The sequence below is a fragment of the Pseudorca crassidens genome, chromosome 20, assembly GCF_039906515.1.
Source record: "Pseudorca crassidens isolate mPseCra1 chromosome 20, mPseCra1.hap1, whole genome shotgun sequence".
Taxonomy (NCBI): Eukaryota; Metazoa; Chordata; class Mammalia; order Artiodactyla; family Delphinidae; genus Pseudorca; species Pseudorca crassidens.
The window spans coordinates 7,352,596-7,376,696 of NC_090315.1; the positions used below are offsets into that span (position 1 = coordinate 7,352,596).

The 24,101-nt window shown below is 54.3% G+C and overlaps 4 protein-coding genes and 1 long non-coding RNA gene across 12 annotated transcripts in view; 4 read left to right on the forward strand and 1 right to left on the reverse strand.

Moving 5' to 3' along the window:
- LIM2 (lens intrinsic membrane protein 2) lies at positions 1-5,504 on the forward strand. 2 transcript variants are annotated; one of them, XM_067719299.1, is made up of 4 exons: positions 1-310; positions 3,864-4,013; positions 5,094-5,228; positions 5,443-5,504. In XM_067719299.1, exons 1-4 carry the CDS (start codon positions 1-3, stop codon positions 5,502-5,504), a joined length of 657 nt encoding a protein of 218 aa, XP_067575400.1. The 2 variants fall into 2 exon arrangements, with proteins under 2 accessions (XP_067575400.1, XP_067575401.1); XM_067719300.1 differs by having other exon boundaries at positions 1-175.
- LOC137214931 (uncharacterized) lies at positions 5,085-18,129 on the reverse strand. Of its 3 annotated transcripts, none has more exons than XR_010939091.1 (5): positions 17,925-18,129; positions 17,725-17,767; positions 16,664-16,782; positions 16,301-16,447; positions 5,085-5,329 (listed from the first exon to the last, which is right to left on the reverse strand). It is a non-coding gene; the product is annotated as an uncharacterized lncRNA (long non-coding RNA). The 3 variants fall into 3 exon arrangements; XR_010939092.1 differs by lacking the exon at positions 5,085-5,329 and adding an exon at positions 6,364-8,923; XR_010939090.1 differs by lacking the exon at positions 5,085-5,329 and adding an exon at positions 15,690-16,100.
- NKG7 (natural killer cell granule protein 7) lies at positions 12,342-13,515 on the forward strand. 3 transcript variants are annotated; one of them, XM_067719257.1, is made up of 4 exons: positions 12,355-12,695; positions 12,772-12,918; positions 13,006-13,140; positions 13,244-13,515. In XM_067719257.1, exons 1-4 carry the CDS (start codon positions 12,539-12,541, stop codon positions 13,300-13,302), a joined length of 498 nt encoding a protein of 165 aa, XP_067575358.1. In that variant the 5' UTR covers positions 12,355-12,538; the 3' UTR covers positions 13,303-13,515. The 3 variants fall into 3 exon arrangements, with proteins under 3 accessions (XP_067575356.1, XP_067575357.1, XP_067575358.1); XM_067719256.1 differs by having other exon boundaries at positions 12,343-12,695; positions 13,006-13,515; XM_067719255.1 differs by having other exon boundaries at positions 12,342-12,695; positions 12,772-13,515.
- CLDND2 (claudin domain containing 2) lies at positions 15,434-16,903 on the forward strand. The gene is made up of 4 exons (XM_067719330.1): positions 15,434-15,617; positions 15,968-16,105; positions 16,323-16,442; positions 16,699-16,903. Exons 1-4 carry the CDS (start codon positions 15,449-15,451, stop codon positions 16,770-16,772), a joined length of 501 nt encoding a protein of 166 aa, XP_067575431.1. The 5' UTR covers positions 15,434-15,448; the 3' UTR covers positions 16,773-16,903.
- The window catches only part of ETFB (electron transfer flavoprotein subunit beta), a 12,014-nt gene continuing 5,387 nt past the window's right edge, over positions 17,475-24,101 (forward strand). For all 3 annotated transcript variants that reach the window (XM_067719221.1, XM_067719222.1, XM_067719223.1), the window contains exon 1: positions 17,475-17,634. In XM_067719221.1, the coding sequence (XP_067575322.1) occupies positions 17,578-17,634 (57 nt within the window). In that variant the 5' untranslated portion in view covers positions 17,475-17,577. The remainder of the gene's footprint in view (positions 17,635-24,101) is intronic.

The following is a 24,101-nucleotide window of genomic DNA, read 5'->3' on the forward strand; positions in this document are numbered from 1 at the left end:
ATGTACAGCTTCATGGGTGGCGGCCTCTTCTGCGCCTGGGTGGGGACCATCCTCCTGGTGGTGGCCACGGCGACAGACCACTGGATGCAGTACCGGCTGTCGGGGGCCTTCGCCCACCAGGGCCTGTGGCGATATTGCCTGGGCAGCAAGTGCTACCTGCAGACGGAGAGCATCGGTGAGGCTCCGGGGCAGGGTCTGGGCTGTGCCTGGGGTCAGAGCCTCACACAGGGCAGAACCTTACAGTGGAAAGGCCACCTGTTTTGCAGGTGGAGAACCTTGTGGCTCGGGGAGGGAAAGCGTCCGGCCCAAGGTCACTCAGCGTGGAAGGGGCAGAACTGGGATTTCAGTATTTTTTTCTAGTACAATTACAGGATGTACCGATTTAGAGGTTAAGTAGAGAGGTGACATTTCCTGGCATGAAATAGAGGTCAGGTATAGCAGTTGGGGCTGGGGTTATCAGAAGAGCATTTTCTAAATATCTACTAGGTGTCAAGAACTATATTAGGTACCAGGAGGTTACAGAAGCAATACGGACCCTAAGTTTGCTAACACTGGATGAGGTACTTTTTAATACTTGCTGTGAGGCAAGCCATGTAACATATGTGTATATGTATATATGTGTGTGTGTATATGTGTATATAGATATATACGTGTATATAATACATTATATATTGTAAAAATGGAGATAAAAATAGTACTTACAGTATAGGATTCCTGCAATCTATATTATATAATACATATTATTATAATATACTATGTACCTCTACGTGCCTCTTTCCATATACATATATATTTGTATATATGCACAGTCTTCCCTCAGTCCCTCAGTAGCCACAGAGAATTGGTTCCAGGACCCGCCGTGGATACCAAAGCCTCCGGATGCTCAAGCCATATAGTCGGCCCTCCGTATCCGCGGTTCCGTATCCACGGTGGTTCTGCATCTGGGGATTAAACCAACCGCAGATGCTGTATGTATTTATTGAAAAAAATTCTCACGTAAGTGGACCTGCACAGTTCAAACCTGTGCTGTTCAAGGGTCAAATGTATATACATGCATATATATGGAAAGAGAGATGCATAGAGATGTATAGTATATTACATAATATATATTATACAATATACATTATATAATATATTAATAATACATAGTATATCACATGTTCTATATTATCTGTATCCAATCATAGTGTAGTAATAATAATAACAATAACTGGCATGTATTGTTACTGTGTCCTACATGCTATTCTAAGCCCTTTGCCTGGATTAACTCCCTTCGGTGTCCCAACAACACTAAGAGGGCTGTTCCGTTGTGTCCATGAATTAAGACACGATACTTGACCTCAAAAAGTCAATTCTTCTGGGGAGGGGGTTGGGAAGAGGAGCCAACCCTCACTGAGCCCTGTGAGATGACAGGCTTGTGGCAGATTTCACCTACCCCATCTTACCAAACCTACCCATTTGCTGGAGGGATAAACTGAGACAGGGAGAAGTGGAAAGGTTTGCCCTGGGCTACCAGTCTCAGAGCCCCATCTGGCTGACTTCGTACATCCTTTTCATTTCTGGCTGTGTCCTTTGTCACACTTCTACCATTCCTCCTGCTTCAGACTGGGAACACCACCAGACACTCTGAGTTCCCTCTGCTGGGGATGGGAGAGAGGGAGGCTGGATGGAGGTCTTCAACTTCATTTGATATCTTCATGACCACAAGACTGAGAGCCTCAGGGACATACCTCACCCCGATTGATTCTTGGGTATTTGTCCAAACAGCAGGTTTAATTTGTTCATCCCTCGTATAGCTGACGTAATCCGATCACCAAAATTAGAGCAGGAGTCCTGGGTTTGCTTCCCAGAGGCCAAACCCAACCCAGGACGCGTATGCATAGCATTTTTAAAGTTTCCAAAGTCATTACCAGTATTTTAAAAATCTGGAGATTTTTACATTAAAATCTGGACTTGCAGCTCTTCTTGAATAATCCAGCTTTGCCTGTCTTTTCCAGGCCCGTGGTCAGCTGGTTATGAGAAGCAAATGCCCCCTTCAAATGGGGTACACCAGTCAGGGGCCCCTCAGGAGACAGAAACCGCACTGTGATTCGAATAGGGAAGGTTTTATCTAAAGATGAAGCTGATCATTGATCGCTGGTACATACGTGTTCCCCATGCAGCCTGCTGTCTCCTGCCTTTATTCACAGCTGCAGCGAAGCCTCAGAGGCATCTGTGTTTTCCACCCCTGCATTAGCCCAACCATGGGAAAGAAATAGGCTATAACATCCCCCATAAGTCCTCCAGACTTTTAAATACCCAGAGGCACGTGTATTCCTTTTCTAAGGCTGCCGTAACCAAGTACCACAAACTGGGTGGCTTAACAGAAATCTATCGCCTCACAGATCTGGAGGCTGGAAGTCCAAAATCGAGGTCTCTGCAAGGTTGGTTCCTTCTGAGGGCTGTGAGGAAGAATCTGTTCCCTGCCTCTCTCTTAGCTTCTGGTGGCTGCCCGGCAATCTCTGGTTTTCCTCGGCTTGTAAGTGCGCCAGCCCATCTCTGCCTTCATTTTTGCGTGATGCTCCCCTGGGTGTGTGCCTGTCTGTGCCTGTCTCCAAATGTCCCCATTTTATGAGGACACCAATCATATTGCATTAGAAATCCACTCTCCTCTGGTATGACCTCATCTTAACTACTTACAGCTGCAAAGACCCTATTTCCAAATAAGGTCATATTCCGAGGCAGTGGGGGGAGGGGGGAGCAGTTAGAACTTCAACATATGAACTTGAAAGGGGAGACACAACGCAACCCAGCAGCCCATAACAACATCCGTGGAGAAGTATCCAGGAATTGTTCTCCCCTAGACTTTCACAAGACAAAAGACTGCATTTTGCAAAGATCTAAGGCTTTTTCAGTGGCAGGATCCCAGTTCTGCCCGGGGTGATAATTGTCAAGGGTTCTTGGAGAGACAGAATAACAACGCGGTTAAGACGGAGGGCGTGGAGCTTGGCTTTCAACTCCAGTCCTTTTGCTAATTACGGGACCTTGAGCAAATCGCTTCACCTCTCTGAGCCTCCATTCCTTCACTTGAAAAATGGTCATGAAAATGTTACTTAGAGCATAGGGCTCTTGGAAAGAATAGATAGGATCATATATGGGAAGAGAGCCTGGCGCGTACTTGAGAGTTGCCAAATGGGAGGTGAGATCATGATGAGTGTTCCCAGGGCATCTCCATTCATTCAACATGTTTCTTGAACACCTATTACGGGCCAGGCACTAGGTGCTGGGGATACAGCAGTGAGTGAGAAAGCCGGGCCCTTGCCCTCGCAGAGCTGAGAACTCAGCGGAGAGAGAGAGACATCATAAACAAGTTAGAAATAAATTAATGGGACATTTCTAAATATGGGTAAGTGGTAGGAAGGAAGGGAAAGGGAGCATGGGAGAGAGGATAGAGAGAGAGTAGCAGGAGGATATGGGAAATCGGCATTCGCTCACTCATTCATTCATTGAACAAGCATTTCTCCAGGCCCATGTGCAAATCAAACCTCTGCTGGTGTCTGTGGTGTAGAGTCGACCAGGTCTCTGTCCTCAGGGAGCAATCAGGCTGGAGACGGAAACAGGCAAAGAGAGTCTCAACCCAGAGCAGGGAGTGAGGATGGTGCCTGAGGGGAGAAGGGATGCTTCCCAGAGGAGGGGATCTGGGAGCCGGGCTTTGGAGGATGAATAGGAGTCTGCCAGGTGAAGAGGAAGGGTTTTTCAGAGAGGTGAAGGAGGGGCTAGGTCAGGAATACAGAGAGGGGTGAGGCATTCCTGCCCTCAGAGGTAGCAGCCTTCACCACTGAGGGCAAGGAAGGCACAGGAGTGACTGTGGGGTGCTCCCACAGCATACTGGAATGCCACCCGGGCCTTCATGATCCTGTCCTCCCTGTGCGCCACCTCTGGCATCATCATGGGCATCATGGCGTTCGCTCAGCAGCCCACTTTCACCCGCTTCTCCCGGCCCTTCTCTGCGGGCATCGTGTTTTTCGCCTCCAGTGAGTGACCCACCCCCTACACCTGCCCCCTCCCAGCTCCCTCTCCAGCTCTACCCCCAACACCACTTCCATTCCCCACTGTTCCTCACTCCACTCCACCCGCACCCAAATCCCCCCTCCACCTTCGACGACAACTTCAGGACTATTTCTAATGCCAGTCAGTTCTGACACCAGCTCTGTGTGCTGCCATTCAATTGTGGCACTAACCACCGGAGGTGGCCTCAAACCCCACAGGTTTAAAGGCACGGTTCCCAACCAGACTGCCCCTACTTCAGCTGCAAGTGGGGTCCCCAGCTCACCTGTACTCTTGACCAATCGGCTACAGATTCAGGGGTTCCCGGGACCTGCTCAGGTTCAGAAATGTGCTAGAATAACTCACAGAACTCAGGAAAGAACAATACTTACAGTTTTATTATAAAGAGCACAACTCAAGACCAGCCAGCTAAAGAGATGCATAGCGTGAAGCCGGAGAGGGGTCCTGAACGTGGAGTTTCCATGCACTCTCCCTGCAGAATTAGGGCTCGTCAGCCCATCCATGCATTCACCAAACAGGGAGCTCCAGTGACCGCCAGCATCCAGCATTTCTACTGGAGTTTCATTACAAGGGCATGAATCAGTGGCCATGGGATTGAACTCTAACTCCAGCTCCCCTTTCCTCCCCAGAGGTTGGACTGATCCCAAGCGGCTCAAAGCCCCAACCCTCTATTCCCACGGCTGGTCTTTCTGCTGACCAGCTGCTATCCCTGAGTCACCTCTGATCATCAACATAAACTCAGGTGTGATCCAAGAACAACAAAGACACTCCTAGTACTCAGAAAATTCCAAGGATTTAGAGTTTCCCTCCCAGGAACCAGAGACAAAGACCAGTCAGATTCTTTATGACGCAACACAACCCCACACCATTCCCACCCTAAGCCTACCCCTCATTCATTTTTACTCCCACTTTCAACTCAACCCCCATCCTCACCCTTATCCCTACCTGCACCCATACCCCCTTCTCAATTTATTCATTCCCACCCCCATCTCCAAACCCGCCCCCATCCCCATTCCCCCACCCCCACCCCCGACCTCTCTCTCCAGCATTTTTCGTCCTGCTGGCCTTGGCCATTTACACTGGAGTCACCGTCAGCTTCCTCGGTCGCCGCTTCGGGGATTGGCGCTTTTCCTGGTCCTACATCCTGGGCTGGGTAGCTCTGCTCATGACCTTCTTTGCAGGTACTGGGTTTGGGGGTGGAAAGGCCAGTGTCCGGGTGAGATGATGGGGGGGGTCCCACACAGGCGCCCCTGGTACTGAACCAGAAGGCAGACTCCAAGCCCTGTGGACACCAGGGAGAAAGGGGATGCTGTGTCGGTGTCTGGGGCTGGGAGCAGGGGCTGGGAGGGCTGATGGGGGGCTGGGCGGGGTCAACCGGGATCTCTTCTCGCGCAGGAATTTTCTACATGTGTGCCTACCGGATGAATGAATGTCGGCGCCTGTCCACTCCCCGCTGAACCCAAATGTGTGCCCCGACTTCATCTGGATGTCAAAGTCAGGTCACTGAAGAGGAGGCGGTGGGTCTAGAGGCCTGAAATCCTGGTTCCTGGGGCCTGGTGGAGGCAGTTGAGGAGACCCAAGGCCCCAGCCACCAGGGGGGTTGTTAGAGAAACGGAATATCCATTAGAGAGACTTTTTGGAGTTTAATAAAACTGACGGAAACTACTGAAGTGTGGTCCCTGAGGCGTTCGAGTGGAGAGAAAGAGGGGTGAAGTGTGGTGAATGGGGCAGGGGTGGTGGCATTATAGTAGGCCTGCCTGCTCAGTTCCTGTAGGAGAGATGGGCACAGAGATAAATTGCACAGTCCTCACCCTACTAGATTCACCTTTTTCTTTTTGGGCTGCACCCCTCGAGGTGTGGGATCTTAGTTCTCCCACTAGGGATCGAACCTGGGCCCCCTGCAGTAGAAGTGCGGAGTCCTAACCACTGGACCGTCAGGAAAGTCCCTGGGTTCAACTGCTAGAAAACCAACGTGTAGGTCCAATTCTGATGGGTGTGTTTCTTCCCCACACCACCAAGCGAATAACTCAATTCTGACACGATCTACCTAGAGAAAGTGTCAGATCACACAAGTTAAAGACACAGCCCTAGAAGACCGCGCCTCCCACTTCAGATGCCAATCACAAGCCCAGGTTGTCACTTGTGCTTCTGAGCAACCAGCAATAGACTAGAGGTCCCAACAACCCCCTCCTTGGGTTCCATTAATTTGCTAGAGCAGCTCACAGAACTCAGGGAAACATTTTACTTACTAGATCACCAGTTTTTTATAAAAGGATATAACTCAAAACAACCAGATGGGGCTTCCCTGGTGGCGCAGTGGTTGAGAGTCCGCCTGCCGATGCAGGGGACACGGGTTCGTGCCCCGGTCCGGGAAGATCCCGCATGCCGCGGAGCGGCTGGGCCCGTGAGCCATGGCCACTGAGCCTGCGCGTCCGGAGCCTGTGCTCCGCAACGGGAGAGGCCGCAACAGTGAGAGGCCCGCGTATCGCAAAAAAACCCAACCAACCAAACAAACAAAAACCAGCCAGATGGAAGAGATTCACAGGTCAAGGTAAGTGAGAAGAGGTGTGGAGCGTCCATGCTCTCTCCAAGTAGGTCACTCTCCCCCAGAAAGCACGTGTTCACCAGCCCGGAAGCTCTCTGAATCCTCTCCTTCTGGGTTTTTCTGGAGACTTCATTACATAGTTATGATTGATTAAATCATTGGCCATTTGTGGTTGAACTCAATCTCCAACTTCTCTCCCCTCCCAGGAGGTCAAGGGGTGGGACTGCAATTTCTGACCCTCTAATCATGTGGTTGGTTCCCCTTCCTCTCACAACTTAGGAAATTCCAAGAGTTTTAGGATCCCTATGCCAGAACTGGGGACAAAGACCCAATATATATTTATTATAAAACATAATATCACAGTAGGATAACACGATAAATGAAAAGATCTGTGGACCTTCCCCAGTGGTCCAGTGGTTAAGACTCCACACTCCCAATGCTGGGGGCATGGGTTCTATCCCTGGTCATGATAGGGACAGAATAAAGGGACAAAGTAGGTAATTAAATAGGGGATTAGTTAAATAGAGGATTTACTTACACTAGGGGATTGTAAGTAAAGAAAAAGTATGGGAGACCCCTATAAGTTAATGATCACTTAAGAAAGCAGGTTTGCTTAACCACAAAACCAAGCAACAGAAGCATGAGCCATGCCCCAAACAATAAAGCAATGGTGGCGTGAGACCCACATCCTGCCCAGTGAGCTCAGTAACCCCCATGACGTTCTCTCTGCACACATACAAGACAATAATTTATGGAAAGGTGATATTTCAAAGTGAAAGACCCTCATTGTACTGAGACCTGAAATAATTTTTCCGTAGTGCCATGACAGTCCTGGCTTGACCATGTAGGGACAAAAACACTCCCCTGCCCAACCTGGAGGCGGAGCTGACGATGGAAGCATGACGTCTACTCAAGAATGAGGAAGGAGGTGGTCTTCTCCCCCTCCCCACTTTTCCTTTGATTATAAAACAGGAGCCCACTAAGTTCTCGGGGAGGCACCCTCTCGCCCACCCACTTGTAAGCCTCACAAGCATCCTATTCTCATAATCTAATAAATCGCTTCTTATCTCATCACTTTGCCTCTCACTGAATTCTTTCTGTGCTGAGACAACCAGAGCTCCTCGGAGCCCTCCAGAACGCCACTGAGCGAATTCAGCCTGGGAACTCAGATCCCACATGCTAACTGCCCAGCGCAGCCAAAAAAAAAAGGAACAACTGTGGAAAAACAACCTCCTTGCCCACTCGTGCCATCTCCAGTTGGCTCTCCCAACCTCCTGGCCCCTCCCTGGATGGACCCTTCCGGGGAGAAACACCAGAAGTCTGATCTGCACCTCGTCCTGCACTGCCTCTTCATCCATCATTCGTGACTTTGATCTTCTCTTCACTCACTCATTCATTAGTTCATTCAACAAACTCGTGCCAACTGCCATGAGATTTACTAAAGCTTATCATGAAATGATAAGACTATTTAGGGAGGCTAGTTCCAACAATAAGAATATTTATTACAGCCTAGGCTAGGAACTGTTATATTAATAGAGGCTTACTCCCTAGAAATATTTATTGGGACCTCCTCAAATAACCAAAATACTATATTTATAGAGGCTTCCTCTAGTAATAATAGCAACAGAAGCCTTCTTCTCTAATTATAATTTATTGAGGCCTATTTAAGTAGAAATATTTCCTGAGACTTATTCCAGGAATCATATTTATAGCGGCTGACTCTAGCAATAATAATCATGTTATAACTTCAGACTCGTATCTCCAACTACTTACTCAACATTTCCACCTGAAAAGAAGAGGCATCTCAGTTTTCACATATCTGAAGTTGAGCTCCTGAACTCTCTCACACCCCACATCTGCTCCTCCCATGGTCTCCCCCAACTTAGTAAATGACAAGTCCATTTTTGTTTTAAATTTTTTTAAGGTTTTTTTTTCTTTTTTTTAAAAAAAATTAATTTATTTTATTTATTTTTGCTGTGTTGGGTCTTCGTTTCTGTGCGAGGGCTTTCTCTAGTTGTGGCAAGCGGGGGCCACTCTTCATCGCAGTGCGTGGGCCTCTCTTGTTGTGGAGCACAGGCTCCAGACATGCGGGCTCAGTAGTTGTGGCTCACGGGCCCAGTTGCTCCGCGGCATGTGGGATCCTCCCAGACCAGGGCTCGAACCCGTGTCCCCTGCATTAGCAGGCAGATTCTCAACCACTGCGCCACCAGGGAAGCCCGACAAGTCCATTTTTATCTAGCTGCTCAAGCCAGAAACATTGGGAACACCCTCCATAGCTTTCCTTCTGTTACGTCTCACATCTGATTCATCAGCACATCGTTTTGGCTCCACCTTAAAAATGTATTCGGGGCTTCCCTGGTGGCGCAGTGTTTGGGGGTCCGCCTGCCGATGCAGGCGATGTGGGTTCGTGCCCCGATCCGGGAGGATCCCACGTGCCGCGGGGCGGCTGGGCTCGTGCGCCATGGCCGCTGAGCCTGCGCGTCCGGAGCCTGTGCTCCGCAGCGGGAGAGGCCACAGCGGTGAGAGGCCCGCGTACCGCAAAAAAAAAAAAAAAAAAAATGTATTCGGAATTGGACCCCTTCTCGTTCAACCATGGTTAACCCCTGATCCCAGCCACCATCATGTCTCACCTGGCTTATTGCCACAGACTTCTAACCAGCTCAGCCTCAACCCTTACCCACACCCCACCCAATCCCTGCCCCTGCAGTCCATTCTCTACACAGTATCTAAAGGATTTTTTTTCATTTTTTCTTTTTCAAATTTAATTTTATATTGGAGTATAGTTGATTTACAATGTTCTGTTAGTTTCAGGTGTACAGCTAAGTGAATCAGTTATACATATATCCATTCTTTTTCAGATTCTTTTCCCATATAGGTTATTACAGAATATTGAGTTCCCTGTGCTACACAGTACGTCCTTTTTTTTTTTTTTTTTCGCGGTACGCGGGCCTCTCACTGCTGTGGCCTCTTCCATTTCCATTGCGGAGCACAGGCTCCGGACGCGCAGGCCCAGCGGCCACGGCCCACGGGCCCAGCCGCTCCGCGGCACGTGGGATCCTCCCGGACCGGGGCACGAACCCGTGTCCCCTGTTTCGGCAGGCGGACTCTCAACCACTGCGCCACCAGGGAAGCGGGTTCTTTAGGTTTTTTTTAGTTTTTGTTTTTTTCAGTTTTTTTCTTTTAGTGTTTTAAGGAACCTCCATGCTGTTCTCCATAGTGGTTGTACCAGTTTACATACCCGCCGACAGTGTAGGAGGGCTCCCTTTTCTCCACACCCTCCCCAGCATTTATTGTTTTTAGACTTTTAAAGGAATTTTTATTAAAACATGATTCAAATCATGTCCCCCCTCTGCTCTCAGTCCTCCAGTGGCTTCGACCTGGAGGTTGGATGAAGATAAAAAATGGACGAGGGGGCTTCCCTGGTGGCGCAGTGATTGAGAGTCCGCCTGCCGATGCAGGGGACACGGGTCCGTGCCCCGGTCCGGGAAGATCCCACATGCCGCGGAGCGGCTGGGCCCGTGAGCCATGGCCGCTGAGCCTGCGCGTCCGGAGCCTGTGCTCCGCAACGGGAGAGGCCACAGCAGTGAGAGGCCCGCGTACCGCAAAAAAAAAAAATGGAGGGGGTGTGCTGGGATTGAGGTAAGAATTACAGGGTCGGGGAGAAGTATGAAGAAGGAAGTGGGGGTGGGACTGGGGCTGGAGTTGAGACTGGAAATGCCATCTGGTGTGGGGATGGATGTGAGGAGAGGGTTAAGCATCTGGGTGAGGATGGGTTTGGGTTTGGGGATGGGGTTGAGTTTGGAGTTGGGTTTGGGAATAAGAATGGGGTTAGGTGAGAAGATAGGGATGGGGTTAAATTCAGGGATGGAGTTGGGGTTGAGAAATGGGTTGTGTTTTGGGGTTAGGTTTGGCGTTTTTTTTGTTTTTGTTTTTTGTGGTACGCGGGCCTCTCACTGTCGTGGCCTCTCCCATTGTGGAGCACAGGCTCTGGACACGCAGGCTCAGCGGCCATGGCTCACGGGCCCAGCCGCTCCGCGGCATGTGGGATCTTCCCGGACCGGGGCATGAACCCACGTCCCCTGCATCGGCAGGCAGACTCCCAACCACTGCGCCACCAGGGAAGCCCCTAGGTTTGGGGATTGGGATGGGTTGAATTTGGGGTTGGAGCTGGAGTTTGGAATTGGAACTGGGGTTAAGGATGAGACTGAGGGAATTCCCTGGCTGTCCCGTGGTTAGGACTCAGCGCTTTCACTGCTGGGGCTGGGGTTCAATCCCTGGTCAGGGAACTAAGACCCCGCACGCCATGCGGTGTGGCACACACACACACACCAATAAATAAAATAAATAAATAAAAGGATGGGATTGAATTTGTTGTGAGGAACGAGAATGGGGCTGGGTTGGAGGGTAGGGATGGGGCTAAGGATGGGATTGGAGCTGCCTGCGGTCAGGATGGTGTTGGGTTTGGGATGGGGTCAAGATGACAGATGGGGGGATCCCCTGGCGGTCCAGTGGCTAGGACTCCGTTCTTTCGCTGCCGAGGGCCCGGGATCAGTCCCTGGTTGGGGAACTAAGATCCCACAAGCCTTGTAGTGAGGCCAAAAAAGAAAAAGAGAGAGAGAGAAAAAGATCTCAGGTGGGTTCTGTGCGTGTGATCACCACGTGTCCGCGGCTGAGACCTCCCGAAGCTGGTCCGGCAGCTAATCACAGGAGCCGTTTTGGGAGTGGCACCCCAGCTGCTCAGGACCTGGATCCCCTTCTGGGAGCCTGTCCTCATGAGCGGCCAGTTACCCCACTGGTGAGCATCTGGGAGAAGGATGGGGGCCTGCAAACTGGAGTCTCCAACCAAGGAAGAGGACAGAGCCTCCTGGGTCACTCTGGTTCTCCCCTTCGCCAGCTGTCCTGGGACTGTTAGCTCAGTTCATCTGCGGGACAGAAGTCCTCTCCCAGGTCATTCCTGCTTCGTAGAGGTCAAGTTTGTCTGGGCCTTCTACCTGGGCTGTGGTACCTTCACCTTCTATTTGAGGTGGGGCCCAGGACCTGATGCTGCTGTGAGGGGAGGGCCAGAAAGTCCTGCACTGACATCCTTGACCCCCAACTCCCACTCCCCGACCACAGAAACCCAGATCCCGTTGATGAAGCACACCAGACGGAAAGCCTTGCTCGAAACAGCACTAAGTGTGAACTCATGTATCAGATGAGGATGTGGGCGTGTCTTCCCGCCACAAACTTTCAGAATTGCCATCGCTGTTTACCTGCCCTGGGCATAAGCTCTAAGTAAGGAGCCGGGAGTCTGTGTCCCCACGCTCAGGACCTGGAGTCTAGGCTTCCTAGCAGCTTCCTCCTTCAGCCCCAAGCATCCTAGCCTCCTTCCCCCTCCTTTTATGGAGACCCTACAATTGGGGCCCCCGTCTGCCAGAACGGAAGGTTGCAGAACCCACAGGAAAGAATGATGCATCCCCCAACGGTCCCCTCTGGCTACACCTCCCCCTCCCATTGAACTCACACCCTGGCCTCACTCACCACACCCCACCTCTGGGCCTCCCAAGCCTCTCTCTCACCTCTTACAGGAAGCCCCCTCTGGTGTGGAGGGCTCCGAGGGCAGGAGGTATGGAAACGTCTGTAGAGACACACTCCACCCACCCAAACCACTGACAATGTGACACCTCCAGGGCCCTCCCCCCACCATATACTGTGAGGAGAACCTCGAGGGGTGGGGGGCGGGTGCCGATGCAAGCCGGGAAGAGAGGATGTGTGACGAGTCAGCCGCCACGAACTGGGTGAGACCAAACTAGTCTGATCTGAAGGACCACAGGTCCCCCAGCTGCCCCAACTGCTTGACTCTCCCAGGAGTCCGGGGAGCAGAGCTTCCTCCTTTCTCAGAGACCCAGGAATCTGGATCACCAGGCTTTTCATCACCCGGGACCCAGAAACCCAGCCTTCGCCCCCATGGAGCCCTGCCGGTCCCTGGCCCTGCTCACTAGCTCCCTGGGCCTGTTGTCTCTCTTGGTGGCTCTGAGCACGAATTTCTGGTTTGTGGCCGAGGGGCCCAGCTCCTCGTCTCACTCGGGCCTCTGGCCAAGGGGAGATCAGGGCTCAGTAGAAGGTAAGGGGGAGCGGTCTCTCTTGGGGTGGGGAAGGGCCTGAGGGGACGGGCACTTAGCGGTCCCGTCTCTGAGCAGGCTATATCCGCGTGACACAGAGCTTCTGCCTTCTGGCTGTCCTGTGGGGCCTGATCTCTGTGAGCTTTCTGGTCATGTCCTGCATCCCTTCACTGTCTGCCCCTGGACGCGGCCCCATTGTCTCGACCTTCATAGCCTTTGCCGCAGGTAAGGACTCCGGGCTGCGCTTGGGGCGCTGGGACCTGGTGAGTTTTCGCGGAGGGGCTGAGCCATCCTTCTTGTCTCCGTCCCCAGCCCTCTCCCTGCTAGTGGCCATGGTGGTCTACACTATCGAGCGGTGGAAGCAGCCTGGACACCCCCAGATCGACTCCTCCTTCTCCTGGTCCTTCTACCTGGGCTGGGTTTCAACTGTCCTCTTTCTCTGTGCAGGTGACTGCTGCCCTGGGGAGTTCCATGGGTGGATAGGGGCCCAGCTGGGGGCTCTGAGGGAGCAGGGCAGGAGCCAGGGTTTAACTTCTCTCTGCCAACCCAGGTGGCCTGAGTCTGGGAGCTCACTACAGGGCCCACCGGCCTGGCTATGAGGCTATGTGAACCACAGGACGACTTTGGCGCTCCATTCTCTGAAGGCGTCATCAGGAACCATGAAGACAGCTGGCTCTCCTTCTTGCCCTGACTCCCAGCGTCTGCAAGCTCTTTCCTTTGTGTCTTCATTCATTCAATAAAAATTTGCTGGGATCTGGTTATTCTGAGGTTAACGCTACCACAACAGAAGCCAGCGACACTGCAGCTCCATGGCGGATGACACTGGGCACCCAGAGAGGAGTCAATCCTGCTACCTGCCCTGCCCTAGAGATGCTCCCACCAGAGTGGGAACCAGTGTGGGCTCGGGCCTGGCCCCAGGGCCCTTGTCTCTCCATCCTCTATCTCTTTTCTTCCCTTTGTCTTTCTCCCTTTAGCTCTTTTCTTTTGCCCCTTCTGATTTTGTCACCCTTAGCGCGCCTTCCTCATTTCATTAATAAATTCACTCTTGGGACTTCCCTGGTGGTCCAGAGGTTAAGAATCCGTGCTTCCACTGCAGGGGACACGGGTTCAATCCCTGGTCAGGGAACTAAGAACCCGCAAGCCGCGAGGTGCAGCCAAAAAAAAAATAAAGAAAGAAAAAGAACAAATTCACTCTTTCAGCTGGCTTTTCCTGAGTGCATCCTTTCTGCGGGGCCTCCCACTGGAGATGCTGAGGTGAGTCAGATCAGGCCCTGCCCGCCAGGGGCTCCAAGTCCGGTGGGGGCAGGCAGAGCCCAGGGCGGGTGTGGCAGGAAGACTGGCTGTGTCTGGAGGAGGGGTGTGGTGTGGAGGTGAGCTTTCTGGGGAGACGGTGTTTAGGGAACACCTAAATACTGAGGGAAGGTAATGCAGGCAGAGGGACCCTAAGGTGAAGGCGTGGAGAGGCTGGGAGTTCTCAGGGGATGGAGAATAGTGCTTTGTGGTCCACTGTAGAAGGTGAGCGGGAGGGGAAATGAGGATGGAGAGGCGGGTAGGAGGCAGCATCTCTAGCCCAGCAGTTGACTGTCTCTTGAGGGTGATGGAGAGCTAAGGGTGTGAGCAGGGGAGGGACAGCGTCTGGTCTGGGTGCCAGAAAGCTCCTTCTGGGGCCCATGGGAGAGGCTTGAAGGGGAGAGAAGAGCTTGGCAATCCAACAGGTGGGACATGAGACAGGACAAGGGTGCACTGGGGCCAGGGCATGAGAGGGAAAGGAGGAAAGGAGCCAGAAAGTTTCAGGGGGTGGGAGGAACTGGACTCAGGGATCCAAGGGCTTTGTAGGGTGAGGGGCAGGAAGAGGGTGAGGATAGTGCCCAGGGGTGTGGTCCAACTAGCTGGATGGGGTGATGGTGTCCTCCCTGGTTTGGTGGAAGATGCTGAGATCAATGGGGATGTGGTTGGGTGTCAGGGTCTGGGAGGTGGTCAGAAGCAGGTGAGGACCTGGGCTGGAGATGCAGTGTGGGTGCCCTCAGAGCATCAGTGGTCACTGGAGCTCACCTGGCAAGAAGATGCAGAATGGAGTTCTCCAGGAGAACCGGCCTTGAGAAGTGGAGGGAGGGGCAGGAGGCTGCCTGGGGGCCTGGGAGGGCACAGAGAGCTGGGGACCAGGAGAGCTTATGGGGTCAAGGGAAGAGCAGCTTCTAGGACACGGGCTACCATGTCATGGCCCTCAGGGTCCCCCAGACTTGCCACCTGACTCTGAGCAGTCAGTTTGCCAGAAGAGCTGCTTCTCTGTGTCTGTGTGTGTGTGTGTGTGTGTGTGTGTATGGGTGGGTGGGTGGTTATCTCTTTAAATGGCCACTAGAGAAGGGGGTTCTGGAACTCCTGCTGCCTCACAGAGACCCAGTCTCCCTTCCCCCACCCTCTGGGCTCTGTCTGAGAAGCCCTGGGAGCTGTGGGTGAGTCATTTAGGTGGGTGTGTGGTGGGGAAGGCAAGGGACAGGCCAAAGTCACGTCCACTGGGGGATGGAGGTCTCTGGAAGGCAGAGGTTCCTAAGCAGTGATGCCTGAGGGGGCAGGTGGTCTTGGGTCTGGGAGGGGCCTGAGGGGGGTGGTCCCAGAAGTAGGGGCACCAGGCAGGGGTGCAGGGGTAGTCATCTGGGATATGGAGGGACATGCAGGAGGGAGTCTCAGGGACCTGGGGGTGGGAGGAGTGTTGGCCAATCCTGCACGTGTGGTCCTCGGCAGCAGCCTCCCTGGCATGGGGGTGAAGCGGAGCCTTCAAAGCGGGGGCACCTTGCTGGGCTTCTTGGCCAACATCCTCACCATTCTGTCCATGGCCACCAACTACTGGATCCGCTACTCTGGGGGCCACAGTGGCCTGTGGCAGGAGTGCAGCGGGGGCACCTGCTCCAACATCTCCTGCCAGAGTGAGGCCCCGCCGCCCAGCAGTCAGACCCTCCCCCCCTACTGGACAGACAGCCCCCCAGCACTGACCACAGCTGGCCCCCTCTCCTGACACTACAGCCGGGCACATCCTGCGGTGCCCCCGCCCCCAGCCCTTCCACTTCAGCCTAAGATCCAGCTGTCCCTCCGTGACCAGGCCACCAGGAACCCCAACTCGGGGACCTGCCTCCCTGTTGCAACATTAACCGCCGCTCACGATGTAACTTCCAAGTCCCCATCCAAAACCCTGACTCTGCTCCCAGCTCGGAGCCGGCGGATGGGGGTGGTGGCCAGGAGCGGCGCCAGCGGGGTTGATGCGGCCCGCTCTCCCCAGCCATGCTGGCGGTGACCGGGGCGTGCATGATGCTGGCGGCGGGCTGCAGCATCGTGGGCTTGGTGATGGGGCTGCGGATTCTGTGCCAGGAGGGCGACTCGCGGGGCCGGAGCACGAGTGCCATCTTCTTCCTCTGCGGTGAGATAGCATAGGGTGGGCCTGGTAGCTGGAGGAGGTAGGGGCCCCGAGGGGGAGGAGCTAAAGAGGCGGGGTCAGGGGCGGGGCCAGGGAGATGGGGTAGAGCAGGGAAGGGAGGGCGAGCAAGAAGGGCGTGGTCTGAGGCGGTGGGCGCGGTCAGGGTGAGGCTGGGTGCAGCCCCCTGGCCACCCTCACCTGGCGGGTGGGCGGGGCCCAGGCCTGCTGCAGCCGATCGCCATGACAGGCTACACAGTGAAGAATGCAGGGAAAAACGACGTCTTCCTCTCCTGGTCCTGTTTTTCGGGGTGGCTGGCTTTACCCTTCTCTGTTCTCGCGGGTAACCTGGATAACGGAAGAGGGTGGAGAGGAGACTGCCCCGAGGACCACCCCCCCTCCCTGCAGAGACTCCCCAGCTGTCCTCCCAGGAAACACCACAATGACCTCCCAGGGACTCCTGAACACACTCCACTCTGGGCTCCCGTGGACCCGACAGAAACGCCCTTGGAGCCCCAAACCCCAGTCCCCGGGGCCCTCCCGACCATCCGCCCTAGGACTCACCCTCCTCCACCCGCCCTCCGTTCCCTTCCCGCCAGGCTTCTGCTTTCTGCTGGCGGACATGATCATGCAGAGCACAGATGCCATCAGTGGATTCCCCGTGTGCTTATGACCGCAGCTGCCTGGGGCAGAATAAAGGAACTGCTTCCATTGCCGCGGCTCCACGTGCCTTTCTGGGGGACCTGAGGACGCGGACACGGGGGTACCTGGAGGCTCAGGGAGGAAGTACGGACACGAACCTATAGGGAACGTGGAGACATGGGGGGACACAGGAACGGAGATTCGGTCATGGACAGGACAAGAGTTTTGATGGGAACAGGGACAGGGGGTAGTGGGGTCAGGAGGGGACAAGGGCTCGTGGAGAGGATGTAGGGACACAGACATGGAGGAAAAGTGGAGACAGGGACGGGGGAGGACGGATATGGGGGAACGTAGAGGCACGATCATAGAGGGGATGAGGAACACGGGCATGGAGAGAATGGGGGGACTCGGACACATAGGCACCGCGACTCGGAGAGGCGAGTAAGAGAGGCGGAACTAGGGGAGAGGGCTAATCCTAGGGCACTGGGAAAAGCTTAGGACTACTCGTTGAAACTCCTCCCTGGCAGCGCTTCCCTCCCCCGCAAGACCTTTCCCCTAGTTCTCGGCCACGCCCCCTTCACAAAGCAGTTTTTCCCTTCCCCTCCGGGTTCCGCCTCCCTCCCCAGGATCCTCTCCCCATTGGCCCGCATCCGCTTGCCGCACCGCCCTCCCCTCAGGCCTCCTGATTGGTCCTCTGTCGGGGCGGGGAGGAGGGCACCGCAGCGGTTGACTGGCTGGTGGCGCGGGGCGCCGGCGCAGAGACGGACAGGGGGCGGGGCGTCCGGACCGTGAGGCCCAGCGTGAGGACTGACCCGGCGGGTCGCCGCGGAGGGAAGATGGCGGAGCTGCGTGCGCTTGTGGCTGTCAAGAGGGTCATCGACTTCGCCGTGAAGGTGACCGGGCCCCCTCTCCCTCCTCCCTGAGCCCCGCGGCCGTATACTTCCGGGGTCAAGAGCGCACACTGTATGAGGGTCTTCTGGTACCTCTGATCCTCTGCAGCTCTTCCCTCAAACGTCAAAGTCACACCTGAGGGCAAAGGTCAAGAACTGAGAGGTTCTGACGCCCGATCCCTCTTCATTCAAACCCAGCCCTTCTGGGTCATGACCCCGTTCCCCTTCCGCCAGTTCTGTACTCACTGTCTTGAGAACTGTGTGCAGGGCGAGTTACCTTCTCATTTTCTTACCTGCTGGAGGAGCCGTGGTTCCTGTTTAACACACGCAGAAACTGAGGCGCAGAGGGGTCACTCAGCTGGGAAGGGGCACAGCCGGGATTCCTATCCAGATCCCCCTGACTCCTCATCCCAGCTAGTGCTTTGCACACAATCCAGGCTTTCACCCACTCGGCTGCATTGCACACTCAGTTGACTGTTCAGCACAGAACAAGTGCTGTCATGGAGGTCCCATGGGAACCCAGAAGCTATCACAGCCCCAGGGCAAGTGAGGAGACGCTGGGAAGGGAGAAGTGCGTTTGCTAGAGATGAAAACCAGTCTGACAAGTTGGTGGTATAGCTTATGGTAAGCTCCATGAGAGCATACCCTCCATGAGAGGGGTGGAGGGCAAGGTCTCTGAGGGCCTGACTTGTCCCCAGACAGAAGATGGTCCAGACAGAGATAAATCAGAGACAGTCCCTCAAGCCACTTTGTCTCAGTAGTTGGCCTAAACCAGACTGAAGGCAGTGACTGTCCATCCGTGTATGTCCCCACCCCGCAATGCCCATCAGACCAGGAGTCCACCTCTGTGTCCCCAGCATTGCCCAGTACGGGGCCTGGAGGCCTGACCCTCGCATGAAAACTTAAGCATCATTAACAGCCCACATTTAGTGGGTCCTTACTGTGCACTAGGCAGCGTTCCGGGTCCTTGATGGAGATGAGCCTATTCAGTCCTTTCAATATCGTCTAGATTTTTATTTTATTTTTTTTGGTCATGCTGCGTGCCTTGTGGGATCTTAGTTCCCCAACTAGAGATTGAATCCTGGCCACGGCAGTGAAAGTGCAGAGTCTTAACCACTGGACCGCCAGGGAATTCCCCTGTTTAGATATTGTTAATCCTGTTGGACAGGTGAGGACACGCCTGTGGAGGTGCTGTTGGCTGCCGGATCACCCGGCTAGGCAGCTGTAGCCGCCGTCAGGTCAGAATGCAACCAAGTCCTGCTCTCACTCAACAGCCACTTGGCCTAATGACAGCTCTGGCAGTGTGTGGCAGGGGGGTTGCTTGTTTGGGGGACAGGCTCGTCTTGGGGTCCTGGGACCCAATTCTTCTGGTTTCCTTCCCATTCTGACTGTCCCTTTGGGCTCCCATTGCCCCCCTCTGCCGCAGCCCTGGGCCCTGGCCTGAGATGTCTGGGGTCATATCTGTCTCCCCCGCCAGACAGGCTCACGTGACTCAGCTCTGGGTCCCAGCATTGCGCCGCCCAGGACCTGGCCCATGGGTGCTTCTGGTGTTTGTGCCAAATGGGGAAGTGTGAACTCCTCCTGACATGAGCTCCTGTCCTTTTTCGCAGTGTTGGCAGGGCCGCCCCTCCCACGGTGCCCCAGGGCATCTCCCTGGATGTGTCTGAAACAAGTGATTCAAACGCTGCTAACTACCTTAATCACCAACCAGACGCCACCCCAGCCCTCCTTCCCTCGTCTCCCATAGCCTGTCGTTTCTCAGCCCCGTCCCCCCTGCCCTCTCCATCTCTCTGCCCTGCTCCCTCTTCTGCAGCAGTTCAGGCTTCATCTTCTTCTACCTGAACCCTCACCGCTGTCTCCTCCTGTTTCCCCAGTCTCTCCCCTCCAGTCCATCCCCTCCCAGCCTGCGTGTGGGGGGCTTCCTGCCCCCAGGGCTGACCAAGGCCCCTCCGCTCATGCCGCCACTCCCAGCACCCTGAGGACAAAGTCCCAGCCCCTCCGCCACGTGCTCGAGCCCCTTCGTGGTCCAGCCCTGGCCCCCTGGCCCTCCATCACCCCTTTGTGCCTCCCAGCTGCTCATACTTTCCTGACAAACCCGGCTGCTGCTTGCCTTGGGCCTTTGCCCCTGCTGTGCCTTCTGCCTGGGTGCCCTTACAGCTCCCCGCTTCCCCCTCTGCTTCTCATCCCTCCTTTGTCCTGCCTAACTCTGATCCCACTGATTGTAATAGGGTGTAGGGATTACCTGGCATCGCCACGTCCAGGAAGCCGCCGCCCCCCCCATCCCCTCAGGCTACCCTGATGTGTCCTTGGGTGCTCCTGCAGCCCCCTGGGCTTGCATCTCAGCCCTTCCCACTCTGGATTGAGATCCTCTGTTTGCCCAGTTGTCACCCCCTGCCCCCAGACTGGCCGCTCCTTTCGGGAGGGGGTGGTGGTGGTGTGCAAGGTCTGGCCCAACTCTGTGTTCCCAGCATTGCTGCCTCACTCCCTTCCAGACTTTCCTCAGAAGTCACCTTGTCGGGCTTCCCTGGTGGCGCAGTGGTTGAGAGTCCGCCTGCCGATGCAGGGGACACGGGTTCGTGCCCCGGGCCGGGAGGATCCCACATGCCGCGGAGCAGCTGGGCCTGTGAGCCATGGCCGCTGAGCCTGCGCGTCCGGAGCCTGTGCTCCACAACGGGAGGGGCCACAACAGTGAGAGGCCCGCGCACCGCAAAAAAAAAAACACGTCACCTTGTCTATGAGGCCTTCCATGGTCACCTGCTTGGCCTCTCTGTGCCTGAGTTGACCCATCTAGCAAATGAGGATGGCGGTGGCAGTAACCCACCTCCTGGGCTGTCCGGATGGTTAAATGAGTGAACACCTGTAAAGCCCTTGGAGGTTGCCTGCCTCCTGTTTCTGGCTGTTTCTTTCTTTCCTTCTTTCATTTTTTCTTTTGGCAGCGCTCTGTGGCACGCGGCCAGCCAGGGGTTGAAGCCATGCTCCTCCATCCCCCAGCCGTGGAAGCACGGAGTCTTAACCAGCGGACCACCAGGGAGGTCCCCTCTGGCTGTTTCTGTTGAGAGTTAATTTGTTACACCTTTAGAGAGAAAGCCTGGAAGCTTCACTGAATCATCTCCCTCAATTTATAAAACATCGTTATTAAAAAAAAAAAAAAAGGATCATCACTGATTTTTCAGGCCAACCATGGTTTCCCGACTTACGTAATTTAACTAAACAGTGTTTTTGAAGCTTGAAATCAACTCAGGCTTCAAAGGTCTTCCCCGGAGAAGGTGAGCTGGCACGGGCCCCTGGTGCTGGAGAGCTCGCAACCCTTCCTCCTTGGGGGTCAGGAGTCTGGGGCTGAGAGTCCTGCCAGGGCCGGAGCAGGCTTGAGGCCCTCTCTTGGGCCCCCTGGCTTCCCAGTGAGGCCTTACACTGATGGGCTGCTTTCCTATTTATAAAGGGGAAACTCCTATCTTGGATTTTATTTTTTTTCATGAAAGACAGGGCTTTGGCCTGTTAGTTTCCATGCTGTTTAGTAAGTGTTTGATGAACGGACAGGTGCAGGTTTTAATGCATTACTCTTGTGAGCAAATTCTCATTCATTCATCCGACAAATATTTCCAGTGCATCCACCACATGCCAGGCACCGCTCTAGACCTTGGGGATACGGTCATGACCAAAATACCCATAAATCCCTGTCCTCATGGAGTTGACGTTCTGCTGGGGAGAAGACAGCTAATCAGTACAGCATATGTCATATGGCAGGCCTGCTCCAGAAAGAAACAGAGGAAGGGGGCGGGAAGAGTTAGGAGGGATGCAGTTTGAGGAAGATGACCAGGGAAGGAGGTGAGGGATGGAGCCAGGGGCGTGTCTGGGAAATTCTGGGGAAATCCTGGGTGACATGCCCAGCCCAGGTTCTAGTGAAAAAAAAAAAAACATGGACTCAGTGCATGGTGTTTGCTCCATGGCTTTTTCTGTAAAGTGCATTTATTAAGTTCTGGGGTTTGAGCCTTACTGTTGGTGCTAAGGTGACTTTTTCAAAATGAAGTAACAGTGATAGAAAGTGGGAGTTGTCCTTTTCCTCATTCTCTTCCTCCTTAATGTTACTGGCCCCTGAGGTGCAGCCAGACTGGGGGACCCCTGCCTGAATCCCACATTCCCATCTCAGTTCTGTCCCGTGGATGGGAGGAACAACCACATCCTTCAGCCCCAGAGAAACAGGTGCAGGGAAATAGTCGCAGAGAGAGAGTCCCTGCTGTCAGCCCAGGTCTGCTCCGGCCAAGGAGAAGAAAGAGGTGAGGTCCTGAGCCGGATTAGGCAGGCTCCCAAGCCAGGCTTCTCTGACAGTCTCTCTCTCAGGCTAGAGCCTAGTTCAGCATCCTCCCCCGCTGGGCTGATGTACCCACCAGAAACCCGAGAGTCCTGCTAGACTCTTCCCTCTCCTGCCCCCAGCACCCTGTCAGTTTCACCTCCACAGACCTCTCCAGTCCATCCACTTCCACATGTGGATGGATTGTCCGAGCCACTGTCATCTCTTAATTTCGGTAACCAACAGCTGCCCACTGTCTCCCCACTTCCGCTCTTGCCATTTTTCCAGTTTTCTACACCGAGATACAGAACGACCTTGTACAAACTTAAGTTGGATCCACTCACCTCTTTACCTTTCCTTGTTGTTCTTTGGATCAAGACCCAGCTCCCCGGCATGGCCTGCTGGGCCCTGCGCAGTTGAATTCGTGTCCTATTGCTGCGGTAACTAGTTACCATAAACTCAGTGGCTCACAGCAACACAGATTTATTCTCTTACAGTTCTGGAGGTCAGAAGTCTGAAATGAGTCTACTGGGCTAAGATCAAGGTGTCAGCAGAGCTGCATGGCTTCCAGAGGCTCAAGAAGAGAATCCGTTTCCTGGCCTTCTCCAGCTTCTGGAGGCCACCTGCGTCCCTTGGCTTGTGGCCCCTTCTTATGTCTTCGATCAACAGTCTAGCGTTTGCTCTCTTGGACCCTGACGCTCTCTCACCTCCCTCTTTCACTTGTAAGGACCCTTGTGGTTACTTTGGGCCCACCTGGATAATCCAGGATAATCTCCCTCTCTCAAATCCTAAACTTAAATCACTTTTGCAAAGTCCCTTTTGCCATGTAGGTGACAGTCACGGGTTCCAGGGATTAGGATATGGGCATCCTGAGGATCTGTTACTGTGCCTGTCACCCCGGTTCAGCCCCTGCCAGCTTCGCTGACAGCACACTGTGTTCCCCTGGCCACACCAGCCTCCTGGGACTCCTCAAACCTCAGGGCTTTTGCACATGCTCCTCCCACACCCCCAGCACATTCCCTCACACTTCACCTACTCGATGCCAGTTCCTCTTTCAGGGTCAGCTCAAGTGCCACTGCCTCAGGGAAGCCTTCCCTGATAGCCTCCAACATCAGACTGGGTCGGGCCCCGATCGTGCTGTCTCACAGCTCCTGGACCCCCGTTCAGGAATTGTCAGGTGGTACAGAGGGGACTTGAGTGCTTGGGGCGCAGAGCACTGCTAACTGGCCGTGTGGCTTTGGGACAGGTGCTTCTATGCGGAGCGTCAGTTTCCTCGTCTGCCCACAGGGACAGCGGCGGCTCCTCTTTCACGGGGCTGTTGCCGGGATTGATGAGTTAGGACGTGACTGCTTAGAACAGGGCTCCTGCGGGATGCTCCTGCAGTGGCCAATGCTGTCATCCCTGTTTGCTACCAAGAGGATTGTGGGGGGAACAGTGGCCCCCCTGGGCTATGAAGTTCCTCATCCATGGGACCTGTGACTGTTACCTTCTTTGGAGATAGAGTCTTTACAGATGTGATTGAGTTAAGGATTTTTTTTTTTTTGGCTGCACCGTATGGGTTGTGGGATCTTAGTTCCCCAACCAGGGACCAAACCCAGGGCCCTGGCAGTGGAAGCGTGGAGTCCTAACCACTGGACCGCCAGGGAAGTCCCGACTGAGTTAAGGATCTTGAGATGGGGAGGTTCTCCTCGATTCCCCAGGTGGGCCCTAAATGCCATCTCAAGAGTCCTTATAAGAGAGGAGTCGAGTTTCGTCTCACACACACACACACACACACCAGAAGGCTGCACGGAGATGGAGCACAGAGCTGAGGGTGAAGTGATGCCACCCCAAGCCAAGGAATGCTGGCAGCTCCTCCAAGTTGAAGAAGCCGAGGAATAGACTCTCCCCTCGAGCCTCCCGAGGGACCGCAGCCCTGCTGACACCTTGATTTCACGGCAAAACCTATTTTGGCCTTCTGGCCTCCAGAACTGTGAGACGGTAAGCCAGCAAGTTTGTGGTCATTCGTCACGGCAGCCTCGGGAAACTAACAGAAGCAGTAGTTGGTTGTTCCTGCCATGCCCCGCTGTGCCAGACCGGGAGCTCCCGGGCCAGCAGACCTGTCTGCCTCGCACACGGCGGCGCCTAGGAATGCAGCGCAGGGCCAGTGTTCAGTGAAGACTCGCCGTGGGAGGAAAGCAGT

Excerpts from the sequence above, each read along its gene's own strand:
- LIM2 (XM_067719299.1), top strand. The coding sequence starts at position 1 with ATGTACAGCTTCATGGGTGGCGGCCTCTTCTGCGCCTGGGTGGGGACC. Across the intron at positions 311-3,863 it reads GGGAAAGCGTCCGGCCCAAG|CATACTGGAATGCCACCCGG; the intron begins GTCACTCAGCGT and ends GTGCTCCCACAG. Across the intron at positions 5,229-5,442 it reads GCTCATGACCTTCTTTGCAG|GAATTTTCTACATGTGTGCC; the intron begins GTACTGGGTTTG and ends CTTCTCGCGCAG.
- NKG7 (XM_067719255.1), top strand. The coding sequence starts at position 12,539 with ATGGAGCCCTGCCGGTCCCTGGCCCTGCTCACTAGCTCCCTGGGCCTG. Across the intron at positions 12,696-12,771 it reads AGATCAGGGCTCAGTAGAAG|GCTATATCCGCGTGACACAG; the intron begins GTAAGGGGGAGC and ends GTCTCTGAGCAG.
- CLDND2 (XM_067719330.1), top strand. The coding sequence starts at position 15,449 with ATGGGGGTGAAGCGGAGCCTTCAAAGCGGGGGCACCTTGCTGGGCTTC. Across the intron at positions 16,106-16,322 it reads TGCCATCTTCTTCCTCTGCG|GCCTGCTGCAGCCGATCGCC; the intron begins GTGAGATAGCAT and ends GGCGGGGCCCAG. Across the intron at positions 16,443-16,698 it reads ACCCTTCTCTGTTCTCGCGG|GCTTCTGCTTTCTGCTGGCG; the intron begins GTAACCTGGATA and ends CCTTCCCGCCAG.